Genomic DNA, 20030 nt, shown 5'->3' with positions numbered 1-20030 from the left:
AGGTCAGGTGGTGGAGGGGGGGAGGAGAGCTCTTAACCTCCAGGTCAGGTGTTGGAGGGGGGGAGAAGAGCTCTTAACCTCCAGAGGTACAGGGCGAACAGAGGAAACTCATCGGAGAGAAGCAGGACACGGTTCTCCAGGTGCCCCCACACGGTCTTCTGTTCTGGGGTCCAGAGCTGGCTGCTCCCCTTGGCCCCCTGGGCCCCCCCGGGTACCGGCCCCCCCCTGCAGCAGCTGCTCCAGGATCCAGAACAGGTAGAAGGAGTTCTCATACAGGGCCACATCAAACAGCTCAGGCCCATTACTCTCTCCCTAAAAAACAGCAAGGTTACATTGAGGTCACATGGTAGGAACGGACAGCTTCTGACAGCAGATCAAACATGCAACGCTTTAGCACGACTGCATGAAGTCTGTCTGTCGTTGAAATGTCTGCATTCCTCTTCCATTTCTCGCTTGGGCCGTTCATACATTACATCACCTGGTAGTATAGGGAGGAAGCGGGCCTGAAAGTGGTTCCTAATTAGCGGGACAGGAAGAGTGGAGCGGCAAGTGCATGAGGAGCAGGGGGAATAATGGGGGGAGCAGAGCAGGGGGAAGGGCAGGTCCTGACTACATTACAGGTTTGGTTTGTTTGGGGATTAAATTCCAGGGAAAGACCTGAAGCCTCAGGAACTTGGGACTTCTAAATATGGCTGCGTTCTAAAACATTTTAGCGACTACTACGTTTTAGGATACTTTCTATAAATTGTGAAACTAATCCTAACACCGCATGGGAGCCACACACACACACACACACGAGTGGTCATGGATCCGGTGCCATGGTTGCAGAGTGACCCCTGGTCTTGTCTGGTCTCCTGAAGCAAGATTAATGTGTGACATATTCAAGTTTTGGTGTATCATAGCACACGTGCGTGTGTTGGTATTTCTGGGCGTTTGTGTGTGGATGTAAGCGACTGGGTGTGATGTGTAGCGTGTCGCGGAGCAGAGCAGCGTCCAGATGGCTGTCAGGTACAGCTCCAGGCTAGGTGCTCTAGAGGCCTGACAGGATGTGACAGACTGGACTTCCCTCCCGCTGCAGACGCCGTCGGGATCCGATCACGTACGACTTCTCTCTCTGGGGTGGGAATGTGCAGCTCCCAAAATGGCTCGGGAGCTCTGGTCGTATCAGTCCTTCACTAACCTGCCTCAAAACTTTCTCTGCCAGGGTCAGAAGCTTCGAGAGTGTATTCCCAATCACTGGTACATGTCAATACAGAACAAGTGTACATAGTTATGGTTGGCTTGCACCATGTTCCATATTGCAGAGAAGACAAGGTTGTGGCATTACTCCCTAAGTACAAGACATTACGTTTGCGTTTAGTCATTTAGCAGACGCTCTTATCCAGAGCGTATCCAGAGACAAACTAAGCTATAGCCTATAGTCTACATTTCCTGACAACACAATGCAGTCTAACCACTGACTTGACCACTTTTTAAAGCAGAAAACTCAGTATATCTCTTGGTAGGGGACTTGCATGTAACTCTTCCCTCTGACGAAATTAGCTGCTATAGTCCCATCACAAGACTACTTTAATGAGATGTGCATTTCCACCCTTGACAATAGAACCAAATAACAGAGCTTCGGAGGAGGAAGAATTGTGTCAACAAAATATGCTGACAAATCCTTCTGAGTTGGGTTAATAAGTGACCAAAGAGCTTGCTAATGAACCCCTGAACAGCAGCAGATGTGTCTTGGGCACAGAAAACAAACACACACACGCAGTTTTCTCCAGAAAATGTTCCCGACTCTACAGTCTTTTGAATGAGCTCACTGTCTCAGTGTGATACTGCCTTCTCCCCGGAGTGCAGACAGGGAAAAGGCCCTCCCTGTTCTGGTTGGAGACCAAAGCACAGCTGTCCCAACCAGAGAAGGACTGATCGAGTGAGAGATGATCGTGACAAGATCTGCTCTAGTTACTTCTCTCAGACGAGCCAGTTTCCTGCATTCTGAGAGGTCAGCAGGGCGTCATCCTGCAGCCCTGTCGTTATCAGAGAACAGAGACACCGTAATGAAATAGACCCTGAGCGCAGATTTAATCGGGCATTTGATTAGACCTGGGGCTTGTTACTGATCGCAACCCTTCGCCAACCATCCCCATGCCCTGATTGGACAGTGTGCTCTTAGGACCCTGGAGAGAATGGAGCAGATAAAAGGGAGGAAAAATGAGAATGTTAAAATAAGAGAAATGTAATGTCTTCGAGGTCTGAAGGAGGGAATAGTGCTGCTGGACAGGGGCTGATTGCTGGGCAGAGTGGAGGAGGGAATCTCGGGTTAGATTCAGACAAGCCAGAGGCAGGAACGTGGATGAAACTAAGCACCAGCTCTCTCAAGGCTGCCCAGCTCCATTTGGTTCCGGGGGTCTGTGGCCACAGCCCAGTATTAACAATCATCTACATTCATAACCTGCAGTCCTCTGGGGTTTCAGCTTTCAAAATGACTGCTGTATACAGTAGGAGAAAAGGTTTTTGGCACCCAGGATTCTTTGACACAAATATTCTCAGAAACATATTTATTTGTTTTGTCTTCGGTATTTGTGCTGAAATATAAAAGTGCAATCTAGATTGTTTTCTTTGTCTTATAGCATTTTTGCTTTTAAAATATTTTTCTTTGTGCCCAAGACTTTTGCGCAGTACTGTGCATAGAAACTTCTTGACGCTCATCTTTCTTTCTTTACAATTCAGCTCTTTTCATCCTTCAGAGCTGCCTGCAGACTGCCAGCTGTGGCCTGACATGCTCAGTGGCTCACACATCCTTCCTGTTGACATGCTACAGACTCTGTGCATTACAAAAGCATTCTGTCGGCACATCCAAGGGTTTTCTTTTTTGAAGGTTGTAAAAAAATGCCACTAGGCCCTTAGAAAAAAGTGGAACTTTCTTGAACACCTACAGCCTGCACCTCATGTTACCTACAGCCTACACCTCATGTTACCTACAGCCTACACCTCATGTTACCTACAGCCTACACCTCATGTTACCTACAGCCTACACCTCATGTTACCTACAGCCTACACCTCATGTTACCTACAGCCTACACCTCATGTTACCTACAGCCTACACCTCATGTTACCTACAGCCTACACCTCATGTTACCTACAGCATACACCTCATGTTACCTACAGCCTACACCTCATGTTACCTACAGCCTACACCTCATGTTACCTACAGCCTGCACCTCATGTTACCTATAGCCTACACCTCATGTTACCTACAGCCTACACCTCATGTTACCTACAGCCTGCACCTCATGTTACCTACAGCCTGCACCTCATGTTACCTACAGCCTGCACCTCATGTTACCTACAGCCTACACCTCATGTTACCTACAGCCTGCACCTCATGTTACCTACAGCATACACCTCATGTTACCTACAGCCTGCACCTCATGTTACCTACAGCATACACCTCATGTTACCTACAGCCTACACCTCATGTTACCTACAGCCTACACCTCATGTTACCTACAGCATACACCTCATGTTACCTACAGCCTACACCTCATGTTACCTACAGCCTACACCTCATGTTACCTACAGCCTACACCTCATGTTACCTACAGCCTACACCTCATGTTACGTCTAGACAGTTCTGGATCAATATGAAATATAACACGTTTGTGGATCCCAGAATGGCCACAGTCAGCGTTCCACAGCGTTCCACAGCGTTCCACAGAACCACCAGAGAATGGGCCGGCAGCCTCAGCCCTAACTAATCTCCAAACAGTCTGATGTAGTCTGCAAGGTCATCAAAACAAGAGTAAATGGCTCAACCTAAATCTAGTGGCTGCAGTGTAATTCTGTTGTGAGAGAGAAATAAACTCACACGCCTCAGATATTCCAGAACAAAATAACTACGATCATTCAAATACTCAAGGTATAAACGCAATTTAACATGTAGAATTTCACAACATTACTTCCATTGTAGACATTAACAGTGCCGAGAAACTCATATTGCCTCTATCAAGCATATAAATGATCGCCACAGGAAACCTTACCACGCTGAGTGAATGATAAGAAAACATAACAACCAGAACCCCCTCAGGCAGGCTGTATCATGACAGCTGCTATATGAATGAAATTCTCAATAAAAATGAGGAGACAAAGAAGCGGTCTTCTTCTCCACTGTCAACCTCGTCCTGGCAATCTCATGCCGTGTCATCGTGCGGGGTCTGTCGGGTTTGGGATTGCAGAGCAGATAGCGAATGAGATTCTTGCCGATTGTCATCAGACAGATGAAGGCCATTGTACTACAGTGTGGACAAGTCGACGGTAACCAAGTCTTTGTTGCTAGCCCAGGAGAGCCCAGAGAACAGGCTTGTTTCTGATGCTTTCAAACCATCTCTTTTCAAGGCGGTGCACTGACAATGCAGATCAGACTGCAGATCAATCTGAGCTGCCGGTGCATTCTCCACAATTATATCTAATGCTATATTGGCTATTGTTTATATGAAAATGTTCTTTCCCTTGGGAATGTCACAGAAAAAACGCCCAGTTCCTCTTATCTTATCTAAACAATCCTCACCACCACAAAGGCTCCCTTTGCTAAATTCAAGAATACTGAAAATCGTCACACATTATTTGGGATTCTGGATCCTAAACTCCTTCAAAGGTGTGATGAAGTCAAACCTTTTACATTTCTGCTAGAGATGATCTGCTGCGCCATCAGGTTATATTACAGCTTCCCCAGGGTTTGAACTGTTACATTTAGTTAATATCACGAGGAATGGGTTTGATTGAAGAGAAAAGCCACAGGCTACAGAAACAGGATGCCGTCGGCGTGATTCCACAACCCAACATTTTCCTAATTTCTCTGACCGGCTCGTCCTTGGCCTTCCCTGCTCTGTTTGCCATCCGTTTATCCCATGTGCCCTGGAGGAGGGTAGAGGGGAGGAGGGAAGAGGGGAGGAGGGTAGAGGGGAGGAGGGGAGAGGGGAGGCAGGGGTGGCAGTGGCCCTCTGCTTTAACCCTGACTCGCTCCAGCCTGTTGCAGCCTCATGGCAGCCCTGATTCATGTCATGTCAGCCACTAAACAGATGACGGATATGGAGATGATCTCAATCTCCGGGTCCTGCATGCGGGAATACTGATGGCAGGGTGAGAGCCTGCTGTAAGTAAAAGCTGTCTGATGTGTGTGTGCATGTGTGTACGAGTGTGTTTTCCTGTGTGTGTGTGTGTGTATGCATGGAGTGTACCTCTGCTCTCAAAAAAAATTTTTTTACTTCACAGAACTGAAGTAGTCTCCTTAGGAGAAAGGAAGCTCCCATGCTGAAGAAGAGTAAACAAGAAAAAGGCTTGTCAAGCTTCAGCTTCATCAGGAGAGACAACACCTACCTGCTTACATTAAGAGTGCCAACTGTGACCCTGAGTGCAATTCAGACTCTAATTGAAATGTCTAATGTGGTTTAATGAGTACCCTGACGAAGACAAAAAGAGCATCGTAATCACATGAAGATCCTTGGTTGTGCGTCAACATCCTTTAGAGACACAGGCAGCTATCTGAGCACAGCATTAGAGAGAGGGAGGCCACCACTGAACAGCTCCAAACCCTGACCATGTCGCTGACGCTGCCTTTAAAGCAGAGGACCTTGCTCTGACAAGTTGCTGACTTTGGAGCTGGCGAGCCGTGCGTTCGGAGGTGACGGCCTTGGACAGGGTCTGTCAAGGGATGAGCCGTTTCCCTTCGCCATACCGACCCCTTAAGCTTGGTTGTGTAATTCGACTTCAGTCACACACAGCCTCATTTTGCCTCTCTGTTAGAGACGTAAGGAGATCGGGGGCCAACTGAAGGGAGACGACGTCTCTGATCCCGGCTGGTCCACCAAGCCTCCTCTCCAGGCTCCTGTTCTTCTTCTCTTAATCTGACCTTCATCCTGTGCAGGGGAGATGGGAGAGATGCTCTAACCACAAGGGGTTAGCGTCAGAGTGGCAGTCGTGTGTTAGACACAGGACAAGAGGCCTCTGACACATGTGGGGAGAGAGGCCTAATAAGGGCTGTAACTCACCCTGCTGACAACACGGTCATAACGAGCATCACCGGGATGTGCAGGGACACATTCCTCCAGCTCCCTCTCAGTCACGCCAGTTAGCTGGATGCACAGCGCTACAGAAGATGTCGACATCATATCCCGCTAAAAGAGGAAGTCACTGCTTAAAAATGTAGGATGCCTGTCGGCAAGCTGACATGAAAGGCTTTCAACATCACAGGAAATCAACCATAAACCTGCATGTGCAGCGCACGAGCATAATGACCACCGCTCGTTTCCCAGCTCTCTTGTCACATTTTGATCTCAAAGGCCGTGCGCTTTACAGCAGATTGATGGGCACAAACATGGAGGTAACTTCCAGTGTGTCCTCATCAGCAGTCCAGTCCTGTCGGCTCGTCATCCAGCTCAGCCTGGAGTCCTGAGAGCAGATAACTCTTCCTTACTGCCATAATGAGGGCCGCGCTTAGACATAATCTTGTGCCATTGCCATAACTGCCTCAGTATTATAATATACGACAAATGTTATTGACGCTCCTACCGATTACAGCGATCCAAAAGGGGCCAGAGATTGTGGTCGGCCAAGATATAAATACTCTTGGGTCTATTCCAGGACAAAAGGTACACTCTTTATCACTTCTCCTGCTGACTCAGACATGCAGAGAATTACTGACCTTCCTGTGTAAGTCATAAAAAGAGCCATACACTTGGCCGAAACATAAACTGATGACCTTCCTGTTTGTTTAGGAAAGTTCCGAAAAAGGAATGCAGTGGAGAGTTGTCCCTCAAGAAGTGAAGTGTTGTGCTGTGATGTTAGGCAGCACAACCTATCAAGCCACGTGTGTGTGAGAGAGTGTGTGAGAGAGTGTGTGTGAGTGTGTGTGAGAGAATGTGAGAAATATTTGTCCTGACAAAGCTTTTTGTAGTGACCCTGAGGCAGAGAGGGCGTCCTTCAGAGAGCCTGAATAAATATCCTACAGTGCACCACTGGTACAGCCTGTTCAGAGAAGGGTCCCCATTCTGGCTCTGATGGAGCCTGGCTGAGAGAGTCGCTGGCGCTGTGGGGCTCTGGCTTGTCACTGCGGCGCCACTGCCTGGCACTGGCATCGACCCCCTCGGCCCAGTGTGTGTGCATGTGCACACAACACATTAAGGCTTCGGGCTGCCATGGCGACATGTAAGGAGAGGCTGCCAGGCACCGAAATGTCAGCTGTGGAGTGGTCTGCTCAGCTGAAAAGAACACATTTCAACTGACAAAGAAATGTCATTAAGTCATGAAAGATGAACTGGGTGTTTCAGTACTCCCGTCTAGATCTAAGGGACAGTTTGTTCTAGCGAGTATTAGGAGGCAAACGTGGCATTAGGAGAACACAAGCCGGTTCTATGGAAGTCTTTGGCTGGAGAACGTGTTTGAAGCTTTGTGTTATCTAGCTCATGACATTTAGGGAGGAGAACTGAGGGGGTCTGGCCATGGACAGCATGAATGCAGAGATAGAAAATGTTCCCTGAGTGACGGTGCGATTTCTTGGGCACCAAGAGCACATCTATCTGCTGCTGCCCTTCACAGGCATCAGCTGGGAAATGACAGTTTCATGGGGCTCTGCCCTGAGAACTGAGGCCTGGCTGTCAGCCTGGAGATTTCCATGTCTCATCCTGCAGCCAAACTTATCACACGGACCCTCTCTGTAGGCTGTCTGGAAGCTTTTCAGACGTCCTCTAATTGGAGGATAGATGACCCTTGGTCCAGGCAGGTCAGTGTTGATGGCCGTGTCTGGATGACCCTCGTGTTTCTCAGGAGGTGAGAGTGAACTACAAAAGGTTTAGAATCCCCTTCTGAAGGTCCCAGCGCCCAGCAGACAAACAGCGGTTAGCATCTGTGTTGAAGGAGGAACTGTCTGGGTGTTCTGTGACTCGTTTGTCCTGTGGGCTGGTGTTGGGGACTGTGCTGTGACTGTCATGCCCTCTGACAGACCAACACGGCGCCCCAGATGGTGGAGCTGATCTGTATGCTACGCCGCTCCGAAGACAGTGGCTTCCTGCCACGGTGGTGCATGAAGCTGTGTCTGACTGACTCCTCTCCCCTCAGAACTGCACCGGCTGAACAGCAGTTCTCTGATAGAATATGATTCCTTAATGTGGCTGATGAAATATGAATAGTCTTAAAATAGTTTAATAAATCTTCTTTAACTGAAGGCAAACCTGCCACCGGAGCACATCTGATTGTACAGAACACCACAGTAACTCATGTTTATAATAGGGTTAGGGCTGCTAATCGTCATTACTGATATCTAATCAATAATCTGAAATTTGCCAACAACAAATTAGGTGCAAGCTCTGTAAAGATCTGGGGGAGAGAGGAGAACCCCCCCCCCCCTCCTCCCCAACAAGCGCCTCTAGCATTAACCCTTGCTGACTGTATGTCAGGGAGTTTCAGAAGGAAACCACCTGCTTCGCTTATCCCAAGTAAAGGGTTAACAGCCATCTCAACACTCACATCCATCGATGCAGAGGAGACACTAAAATACACTTCGTCTGACAAATTGGCTGCTACTCTATGCAGCGACAAAACCTACGAGAGACAGGCGAGAAGTTTGGCACACACAAATTCACTCACACGCAACATCTCTCTAAGCACTTTAGTGTAACTTCCACTTTGTGACTTCTCTGGAGAGAAACGTGTGGCTGCATGTTGAGAAATGATCAAAACAAGCTCCTCCCTTCTTCGAATGGCACGCTCTGTACATGATCACAGAGATTTCTTCAACGCTTCGGAAAGCAAGACAAGCATATGGCTGATCCACAAACCCACTGAGAGATGAGCTCAAGGTGAAGCCTCCGCAGTAAGATTGGACCTCAACTAAACAACTGTGGCCTTCCAGGAGAGCGCGTGGGGTCTGGAACAGCTGTTCCTTCTCCCCAGGTAGAGGCGAGTGCTGAGCTTCTTATCTGGAAGAATAATTGAAGAAAACATGTTTTTTTTGTCACCTCTCCAGGCGTGGTACTGTGTTGCCAAAAAACCCTGGTAAACCAGACATTCCCAATGTTCCAGTTTACAGTTGTGAGTGAAAAAGGTTGTTAATTGGATGGACTAGAAACAAACTGCCGGCAGAGGTTGTCAATCGCATACAGTAGCTGGAATCACACAGAGCATTTGTGTAAAATAGAAAGAAAAAAGCTATCTTTAGGAGAGTGATCAGTTCAGGTTATGATTTCAAATGCAACCTTAAAAATCTGGATAGTTTACTCGGCTAAGAGCGCTAGAGTTCACATACCTCTAAATGCAGTCAATTGTATTTTTAACGATTAAAAAAAGGTATTTAAAAGGCATAGTAATTTCTGTTGTCTAGCCTAACTTGATACACATCCCGTGACATCATATGTGTATGTCCATACATGAGGATGAACTAGGCTACATGGACCCACATCCAGCCTTATTGTGAGTGTCTCACAGCATGCTGAGAAATAAAACTAGTGGAGTCAGACTGTAGCAGTGTACTCCGTAGCACTGCAGCGGGAGTCAGTGTTCTGATCCTGCCCCCCAGCAGAGGGAGGAGGGAGGGTGCAGGAGAGTGCTGATGGGCCTGATGCAGGCTTGACTGCAGGGCTTTCAGGAAGACAGGGGAGGGCATGGTGGAACAACAAGCTGCTAGACCACGTTGTCCGGGCTGCGAGGATTGTCTGATAGTTTTGATGCGTCATGCGGCCCCCTTGTAGTTTTTGAAGTGCAGCCTTCAGCTCCTTCCATGTACCTCTCTCTCATCCACCCTAATTATTGTACAGAGCGTAGCTCATTGTTTTATCTTTGTCCAATCAACCCACAAGAGGTTGAGCATAATCCTGTGATATGAAAGTCTTTGTTTTCGTATCACAACAAAGACGAGCCTTTCTCGGATGAAGCTGATGTAGTGCATGTGGCGCAGGGCTGATCAGCAGATGTAGTGCTTCAGAGTTCCTCATCAAGTGTTGCCAATGTAGCACCTTTGTCGCTATATTTAGGAACTTTTCACCTTCCCTAGCGACAAAAAAAATCTAATCTAGCGACTTTACGCTACTTTGGCAATCTGCGTTTTGGTTGTTGAGCGGCGGCAAAATAACTGTAATTGTACTTCTGTGTTGTTTTAGCCGACAGTCATAGTATCTCACTCACCCTGTCGAGGTGTTAGAGCTGCCAAACATGGTTAGTTTACTTCAAGGAGCTGGGTGTGGTTGACGTTTAGGGTTAGTGGTTGGGTTAGGGGTTGAGGGCCACAACTTGGTTTCGATTTAGGTCATCAGGTCATCTAGTGACTTTTCAGAGAGACATTAGGGACTTCAGGTGAGATCTGTTTTGCCAACACTGTCCTCGTCACTCAGTGCATTAGTCCTCGAGTCACAGGCTCAAAGGAGAGGGTCGAATTGGGAAGTCTGGTTAAGTCTTTAAACACCCCTACTCTTGAAACACTACAAGGTTTTGTTTACCTTTCATTTGTATAATTCCTTGAATTTTCAGATGTTGTATTCCTGCCTCATTGACACTAAGTCCTGAGAACATATTGGACTCTTATTTTATATAAATCCCTGGTTTGAGCCTCGCTCGCAGGCAAAACGAGGTTATAGAAATTCTCCCCATTTGCTTAATGTTGAGCCTAGCCTGTGGCCTGGGCAGGCTGTTCTGGAAGAGGAGGACGAAACAGGCACAAACACGCGTGACTGCCTCTCCTCAATGGGAGTGGAGCTCAACAGGAGAGGAGAATAATCTTTCCTTTCCAATTCACATATTTCAATTTCAGGGAATCCCCAGGGGCAGAGTTCTCTGAGCACCTGCTGGTGTGGGGGTGGGGCAGGGACAGTCTGACTCCCACCCCCCAGCTCCACCTGCTGGTGTGGGGGTGGGGCAGGGACAGTCTGACTCCCACCCCCCAGCTGCTGGTGTGGGGGTGGGGCAGGGACAGTCTGACTCCCACCCCCCAGCTCCACGTCTGGCTCAGACTAGGCCCTGACACCCGGGGATGCTTTGAGCCCCAAATCAACATTTACAAACCCTTCTGTCTCAAGTCATCTCGGAGCCCACATCGTTTACTTCCGTGTCGCAAAACCGAAGACTTGATTTCTGAACACCCTTTTATGGAAATGGGACAGTGTCAAAGTTGCAGCAACACAGTCTGGCAAAAAAAACTGAGGGAGACAGGAAGAGAGAGACAGTGACAGACATACATACTGAAAGATAAAGAGACAGAGACCAAGAGAGGAAAAAACCTAGAAAGAGACAGGAAGTGACACCTAGAGTGAGAGACCTAGAGAGAGACCTGAAGGAGAGAGACCTGAAGGAGAGAGACCCAGAGAGAGAGACCCAGAGAGAGAGACCCAGAGAGAAAGACCCAGAGAGAGCGAGAGAGCCAGAGACCCAGAGAGAGAGAGAGAGCAGGGTGATGGTATTATTTACCTGGCAGGTGTGCCAGAGGTGGTCTGCCACGCGGTCGATCTCAGATAGGACATGACGGATGAGTAAGGACTTCAACAGACTGCTACCTCCCAGGAGGATCAGACAGCTCGTCAGTGTCTCCTGGACCTGGCTCTGAAGTACACAACACAGGAGCATGTCAACACATGGCACTGAAGTACACAACACAGGAGCATGTCAACACAGGGCACTGTGAAGTACACAACACAGGAGCATGTCAACACAGGGCACTGTGAAGTACACAACACAGGAGCATGTCAACACATGGCACTGAGGTACACAACACAGGAGCATGTCAACACAGGGCACTGTGAAGTACACAACACAGGAGCATGTCAACACAGGGCACTAACACTCAACATGTACCCCTCCACCTCCACTGCATTCAGGACCTCTCAGATCTATCACTCAAACTGACTGCTGAGACAATCAAACTCAGCGGTGAAACCTTAAATGGCCTTTACTAGTGCCAGCCACCACCAGCAGCAGTTTCAAACTAGAATTCAAGTGCGTAGCCTTTATGAAATACATTTTGGATGCAAGTGAATGGCAAAGAGGAATAGCATGAGTAAGGAGAAAACGAGATTGCTTCAAGGAATCTCAAGTGGCACCATTACAGCTGTTCTCTGTAAGAAGCACAGGAGGCATTCTGGCTGAGGGCTAGGAGATGAAGACTGTGCTAAACAAGCCTCGACAACATAGTTGAAACATCAGACTGGTCTGATTGTTCACCTTGTCCATCATGCAGCTGATTTGTTTAAGCACAGCCTTTGATGTTGGGCTTTGGAGGCTATTCTAGCCAGCCCCATTACTTGAAAACAACACGAGAATAATCCAACATTGATGTCGCTTCGTGTGATATAGCAGGCTTGTGGTCGGAGACCAGAAACACATCACTGTAAATCAGTTTGACACAAAATAGACTTGTGATGAAAAACAAGCGGTAAACGTTCTGTCTGAGAGGAGCATATGGGGGGGAGGGGGGGGCGGTGTTTATGAGACCAGACAGAGAACCACCGTCTGAACCGTTCCCAAAGGTTATTAATGAAAAGTGACTGAGCCATCCATGCTAGGACGAGTTTTTCCAAAAAGAGTGATATTTGAATGATGGCGCTGGGGAGTCTGGGTCTAAGATTTCACTGTCTGTGTAGCTTCACCATGGACGACCTCCCCCTAGACCTGTCTGCTCTAGACCTTCCTCACTACAAGGCCGGCACCAATTACTTTTCAGAGCCCCATTCGATGGACTCATCATCACAGCAGGGAGCCACACAGAGACAGACAACTGGCTACCTGCATCACTTCTCATGACCGGTTGTCGTCCAAGGATGTCTTGTTTAACGACTGCTTCTTGTCGTCAGTTCCTGTGACCTTGACCCCCCCTTATGCTTGAAGGTAAAAGCAATGATGCCTGATCACAATCGATGCTTATAATAAACATAGGCTAACAGTTTTGCTTGTTAACACATTTATAGCTCAATGGTTTGGCAGCTACAGTATTTTACTGACACAGGAATGAGCTCTTTGAGTCACACTGCATTAGCAAGAAATGGGAAACAGCAGCTGTAATATGATTTTCTGGATTTTAATCAAAATGAATCGACTCTTATTAAATCAAGAGTAAAAATGAAGCCAGAGGCCAGACCCTGCTGTTTCCATGCCCACGCCTGTACATACTGTATGCAGCTAAACCAGGAGACCGCTCTAAACACAGAAAGGGACTACAAAATGTCAGTCCTCAGACTTCCATTTTCTGTCATCAAAGAACACAAACTGCATTTGAAACAGACTATCCCCGTTCAAACAGCCTGCTATGCATCTCTTACAGAGATAAGAGACACAGAAATAAAAGTGTGCGAAAACGTTATTTAACTGTGACTTTTAACAGTGATATTACACTCCCTTGGCCAAACTGTGCAGTGACCTCATGAGTCATTTTTATGGAAATGGCCCAAAGGATGGGGGCCGATACAGGAACCTGCGTTATGACTGTATGAACAGACAGCATAGTCTAGGCAATACAGCAACCTGCGTTATGACTGTATGAACAAACACTATAGTCTAGGCAATACAGCAACCTGTGTTATGACTGTATGAACAGACACTATAGTCTAGGCAATACAGCAACCTGCGTTATGACTGTATGAACAGACACTATAGTCTAGGCAATACAGCAACCTGCGTTATGACTGTATGAACAGACAGCATAGTCTAGGCAATACAGCAACCTGCGTTATGACTGTATGAACAGACACTATAGTCTAGGCAATACAGCAACCTGCGTTATGACTGTATGAACAGACACTATAGTCTAGGCAATACAGCAACCTGCGTTATGACTGTATGAACAGACACTATAGTCTAGGCATAAGAAAAAAACAATTCTTCATCCTCAAATACACCCAGAGCCTAGCTCTCGTAGTCCTGTAGGTCACTGAGGGCATCTGGATTGCATATAGCATGACATGCATTTCTTTTCTGGGTGGAGGGGGTAAACTGTGTGTATTTATCATGCTGTGGCAGCAGTCCTGGTCTAGTGGAAACACAGCCCTCCTTCTCTTCTAGTGACAGAGGACATTGTGCCCTCCTGTCCAGCTACACTACAGCCCAATTTCAGGAGGCCTTGATTCATGCACTGTAGAGGCACTGTAGAGGCACTGTAGAGGCACGGTGGCACTGTAGAGGCACGGTGGCACTGTGGCACTGTAGAGGCACGGTGGCACTGTAGAGGCACGGTGGCACTGTAGAGGCACTGTAGAGGCACTGTGGAGGCACTGTGGAGGCACTGTGGCACTGTAGAGGCACTGTGGCACTGTAGAGGCACTGTAGAGGCACTGTAGAGGCACTGTGGAGGCACTGTCGAGGCACTGTAGAGGCACTGTAGAGGCACTGTAGAGGCACTGTAGAGGCACTGTAGAGCCATCTTAGGCCACTCAGTCACTGCCTACAAAAGGATCATTGCCATCTCAAAAAGAGTTAGTGTTGTTGTGGATGTACTCCCCTCTGATCAACACATGTCAGCCTGTCTTAAAGACATATTACTCTGAACAGTACTGGATCAAAGATGACTATTGATGAAACTCCACTGCTGTTTTCAAATAAATACATTTGACATACAAACTGTAGGGTTATTTATTAATCTATTTAACATCTAGGTGTACTTTCCAGATACACAGTGGTGACTGACAAGAAAACATTATTTTGGCAGATTTGAAACACTGTGTTAACATTTGACACAATATGTTATCATACTGTAGGCTGCAAATTGAGTCATGTCAAAATAAATCAAAGCTAGCTTCAGGCCTGATTTCATTGAAATTAAATATTTGTTTAATAGCTTGTAATAGTGTAATGGATGACACCTTAAAGTAAAACTTCTCTGATTTTCATGAATCTCAATAGGCTGTATCTTAAGCACATCCCAGCATTCCTACAGTAAGCCTCTGATTGGGAACATTATGCATAACCAGGGTTCAAATGTTACTTTTTTTGTCCACCGGCCAAATAGCTGGTGAATGTTAAAATGTTACCAACCACTCAATAGATGAACATTGTTTTTTTTAGTCAGGTGAGTGAAGCATACCTAGCAGACACTTTCATATTTGACCAGATTTTGGCAGGTAGCCTCTGCTTATTTTGTGCACCTGTGCATTCGTTAACAGACTGTATGAGGATGGTGTCCTTTGGACCATACATGTTAAACTGTAATAAATGTTATATACGTCTTACATGTTATGTAGCCTTTTCTATCAGCACTCTGCCTCCAGCTCAGCTCTAGTATAACGATCCCTTCAGCACCAACCTCTCAAGCATGGCAGTCTTGTCTTCAACAATCAGTATGAACGGGAAAGGGAAATATGAATGATCCTGAGTCGTACCGAAAGTCATTGTAAAGTGTAGGCTACTAGGTACAATTGTACTTGATTGTACTGCTATACAGGGGATTACCCTGTATAGCAGCCGCTACAGGACCTGTCTCTTGAGTGGTATAAACCTTCAACTGATCATTGTCACAAAGGACTCTACAGCCTGACATCTCACAAGGAAACTCATTTTGTAAACCTAGCTGAATGCATCAGGTCGGATGTTCATCAGCTTTGATGTAACAAATAAATGACTACTTCAGAAGATCAGAGCTGCCCTACTGCTGGTTTGCAGCAGTGTTTCCCACACATAGACTAATTTGTGGCGGTGCGCCACAGAATCAACACCGGCCGCCACACATTGCGTTTCGTAAAACTTTTTTTTTAATCGCTATTTAGGTGAAAACACGCAGAGTATTCGTTCAGCTGCATTTCTTTTCCCCAGCTCTCCCTCCGTCTCTCAGTTACTGATGCGTCTTTCCCACATATGCACACAGTCACAACATCAGCACCCGTTAGCAACAATGCATACAGTACATATACCGTTCTAGTAAGACCGACAGCTATATCAGCGAGCCTTCAGCATTAGCGCCGTAGCTAAAAGTCGAGGAAAGTTGAGGCTACTTTTCGCTAGGTACCTTACTCACATTTACATTTAGTCATTTAGCAGACGCTCTTATCCAGAGCGACTTACAGTACTCGAAGTTTCCCCTTCGTTCTTTTGGTGAGAAGTCTCAAGAGCTAGCCACTTACTTGGCGTCATGGAGCCGACCAGTTAAATAGTTGTTTAGCACTAGCGTTTTCTACATGCATAATGCAGAAATGATATGTTAGTTGTTGTTAATTTGTGAAGGTGTGAATCATTTTGGATTAATATTTAATGTAACAAATTATTAACAAATTAACTGTGTAACGAATTATTAACGAAGGAAATTTTACGACCCCCCCCCCCGTCTGACAACCCCCACCCCTCCCCGCCACAATTAGATTTCTAATCTGTGGGAAACACTGTGCAGTATAGATATGTCAGAAAATACCCCTTCCTCTTCATGTTGAAGGTAGAGACACATCCATCACAACTCACTGGTGATGGCCTATATTCAACTCCTGATACCAAATGACCTCTTTGTTAGGATCTTAGTATTGGTGCTGTCAGTCATGAAGGAGTTTGAATAGATCGAGGAAATCTGTTTTCCTCCTTTTTTGTCAATAATCTTGAACTGTCATATGAGTATTTAAAGCCTATGGTTTGAAAACACCAAAATGCATACGCATAATTACTAAGCAGTAGGAGTGTAACAATATATCGTGTAACAATATATCGTGTAACAATATATCGCAATACAAAATGTTTACAATATGTATCGTAGAGTTATGGCAATATTTTTACAATACAACGTCCGTTTGATCCTATTGGTTGAGCTACCAGCAAGCAACTTTATCTGCACCTGCACTTCGCGTTATCAAATCACTTGAACGGAGTGAACTAAATTGTAAGTACAACAAAGAAAATTATTTTACAATGTTTAATGTTTTGGAAATAGATCTGTTAGGTGAATTTCAGTTACATTTCAAATGTTGTTCAAAATATCGTGATACGTGTTGTATTGTACACCCAGTATTGTGATATGTATCGAATCGTGAGCTGAGTGTATCGTTACACCCCGACTACGCACAGACTTGCTGTGACACCGAGGTTCAACATGTCTTCCTCTCCCTCTTAGATGTGTCATTATAATTACTGACCATCAATGTCTGTGCCTTTTCTGTTTTGTTTCAAACCAAATGTCATTTAATCAGCAACTGACTCTAGGCTTTGACTGATGGTTAACATCCGGTGATAACAGCCTCATTTCATCTAGGTCAGACTTGTCATTGTCTGGATATTGACAAGAATCAAATACATTCAGTAAGCTGGACTGTATACATTTAAGAATCATGTTTAGCAAATGTCATGCTGGGTTAAAAACCGACCCATTCACAGTGTAAATGTCATGCATCTGAAACTAATATTTGGACCAGTAAATGCGATACTTATAAATAGCCTACTATATGATTTTCTTACCCTGTTGAGTTGATCGTTGTGCAGTAACACACCAAGGAGCTCTTTAAGGGTGTCCTCCCCCTGTATGACGATGGGCTCTGGGGGCCTTCCCAGGGGGCCCCAGTACTCCACTGCCTGGGCTGCCACGCAAGCTGCCTGCCGGAGGAGAGGAAGCGGGGGCAGGGAGTCCCGGCAGATGCCAACAACACTGGAGAGCAGCTGGCACACAGAATCTCCTACCACCGAACTGTCACTGGCACTGAGCTCTGCAGCATGGACACCGCCCTCACAGCCCACTCTCCGGAGGGCACACACACTCTGGAGGAAGTGCATGTGAAGGAGTAGAGCCTTCCCCTGTGGGCAGCCCTCAGAGGGGGAGACGGAGGGGAGCTGAGGGCCTGACACAGCTGGCTGTAAGGACTGTGGTACGCTGGTGTCGGTGCAGCTTCCAGTGGACAGTAGAGCCTCTGTACTGTTCTCCGTCCCACAGCCAGAGTCCATGTCTGTGTTGGGCTGGTCGTTGAATGAGCCCATAAGGTCCTGAGAGAATACCTCCGTGCAGCTATCTCCTGAGGGGGTCATCAAATCAACCATTAGATCAGATTTCCCACGTCAACATGACTCAGTGACTAAGCTGCACAGTGTGCTAATAGCTTCTTTTTTACGTCAAGTCTGAAGCATGACATAATGTGTCATTGAATAAGACATAGCCTAATGTCCTTTTCACCCAATTAGTTTGGTCATTAAACTCAATTCGGATAGGTATCTCCTTAAAGTATGTCACCTTGGGTAATGTCATAGAATTTCTACTTTTGCAACAAAACCTGGTTTCCAAAGCAACCTTGTGTGCCAACGGTGCACAACCTCAATAATTACCAAGACATTCATTAGCCACATTTCCCCTTCACAATGCAACTAACTGAAGAGCTGTCTCACTCCTATTGAGATCTAATCAACACCAATGCAATACCTGCAGAACAGCCAATCTGAAAATAAACAAGCAACATTTAATGAGCATGGGTCTTGAAGTTAATCAATAAAACAATATTATTATGGAGGCTCACAGCTACAGTCCAGTTGCATCTATAAAAAATAGATAAACCTAAATGAATAGACCTATACCTGTATTTAATCAGAATAGAAACAGCATTTCCCCTGTTCCCTTAGCATAGGCCTTATCTATCTGCAGGTGCATTGGGTCCAATTTTAGATACTCGGTATGACTTGGCTGATGATCAAATCCTAAACCCTTTCATTATCTGCAAAGACAGTAGCACATGGGAGTATGCTAGCGTGTCGTACAGATCGGCCAACGTCACACAAATGATCGAAAAGACTAGCCAAGGCTAATTGCCGAGAAATCGTTTCAATGAGGATAGAATTTATATTATATAGCAGACGCTCTTATCCAGAGCGTTATACCAACGAAAATGATTACTTTGTGTGAACGGTCAGAGCTCAGCACCATACTGTTCGGTAGTAATTTAGACCCACCAGCTTCATTCTGTGGCTTGCTTTGGTTGGAAAGCAACTTGGTGAGAAGTAGTTCTTGCCGCAGTCGCAGCACTTCCTCTTGCAGCCCTTGGGCTTTGGTTCTCAAAGCCTCATCCTGGCTCCTGAGTTTGACGGCTAAATCTTCAGCCTGCAGCCGACCACTTTTCCCTGGAGGCCTACTTTTAATTACAGCAAAGGCCAAGGCTAGTTTGGCTTTCTTAACTCTCCACTCCAGCACATCTGTTTATGAAAGACGTTAAATCAGTATGCTATACATCGTTTGTTGAAATAACTTATTTTATGTCTCAGTAGCTAGCTAACGTTTTACTACACACCAAAAGAAGACAGATCTTTCTTTGAACACACGTTATCTTGTGTTATGAAACACCTGGACACATCGATTTTGTAATCCGTTTCAGGCAGGTCTTGTAGTAAGTTTCAAACCTTGATAATTAATTAGCAACTTTACTGCTTACTTTGTGCTGCCGAACCTTGCGCCAAGCCGCCATTCATCTTCCAGCTAATCACCAGGCTGTTAGCTACTAGCTATGATGATCAGTTTGTTATTCAACGATATTTCTTAGTTAACCTAAGCTATAACATTGCTTATAAGCATTTAAGTACTAGGTTGGGTTAGTTTGTTGGTTTGTTGCTACATAGGCAATATAGATGCGAATTGGGTCTCATTATCGCAAATGAAGGTGGATGATGTCAGTAACTGATGTAAATGTACCTAGGTGGCTAGCTTAAGTGTTCGGTTGATCGCAGCAAGCAGTGTAGCTAGCTCTAGATAGCTAAAGTGAAAAGGTGAAGCGGGGGCGCGCGAGTCCTCTGTGAATGAGTGAATATAGACCAATTATCACCCTACGTCACACGACGTCAAGCAGGCTCAACTGCGCATGTCGGTGACAAAAGACGAACTTCTCTCGGGTTAGTCCCATAACTCTATGGGTTAGTCTCCCTACTGCAGACATACATAGACCTTTTCAAAGCTGTTGAAAAGCTATGTGTATTTTGTACATTACACATGAAGGAGAAAGAAAAAAAAAGAAAAGCCCCGCCATGTGTACACACACACACACACACACACACACTCTCACTTTGTCTTGGTAGGTCAGATGGCTGAGCGGTTAGGGAGTCGGGCTACTAATCAGAAGGTTGTGGGTTCGATT

The 20030-nt window shown here is 46.1% G+C and overlaps 1 protein-coding gene across 1 annotated transcript; it reads right to left on the bottom strand.

Moving 5' to 3' along the window:
- Window positions 1-108: 108 nt before the first annotated feature.
- mei4 (meiosis-specific, MEI4 homolog (S. cerevisiae)) lies at window positions 109-19371 on the bottom strand. The gene is made up of 6 exons (XM_047022120.1): window positions 19335-19371; window positions 18859-19098; window positions 17386-17933; window positions 11659-11727; window positions 11440-11571; window positions 109-312 (listed from the first exon to the last, which is right to left on the bottom strand). Exons 1-6 carry the CDS (start codon window positions 19369-19371, stop codon window positions 109-111), a joined length of 1230 nt encoding a protein of 409 aa, XP_046878076.1.
- Between the last annotated feature and the right edge of the window lie 659 nt (window positions 19372-20030).

This window comes from Hypomesus transpacificus, chromosome 6 (genome assembly GCF_021917145.1).
Source record: "Hypomesus transpacificus isolate Combined female chromosome 6, fHypTra1, whole genome shotgun sequence".
Classification (NCBI taxonomy): Eukaryota; Metazoa; Chordata; class Actinopteri; order Osmeriformes; family Osmeridae; genus Hypomesus; species Hypomesus transpacificus.
The sequence above is the reverse complement of the archived record's forward strand: the minus strand, read 5'-3'. Positions and strand labels throughout refer to the sequence as shown.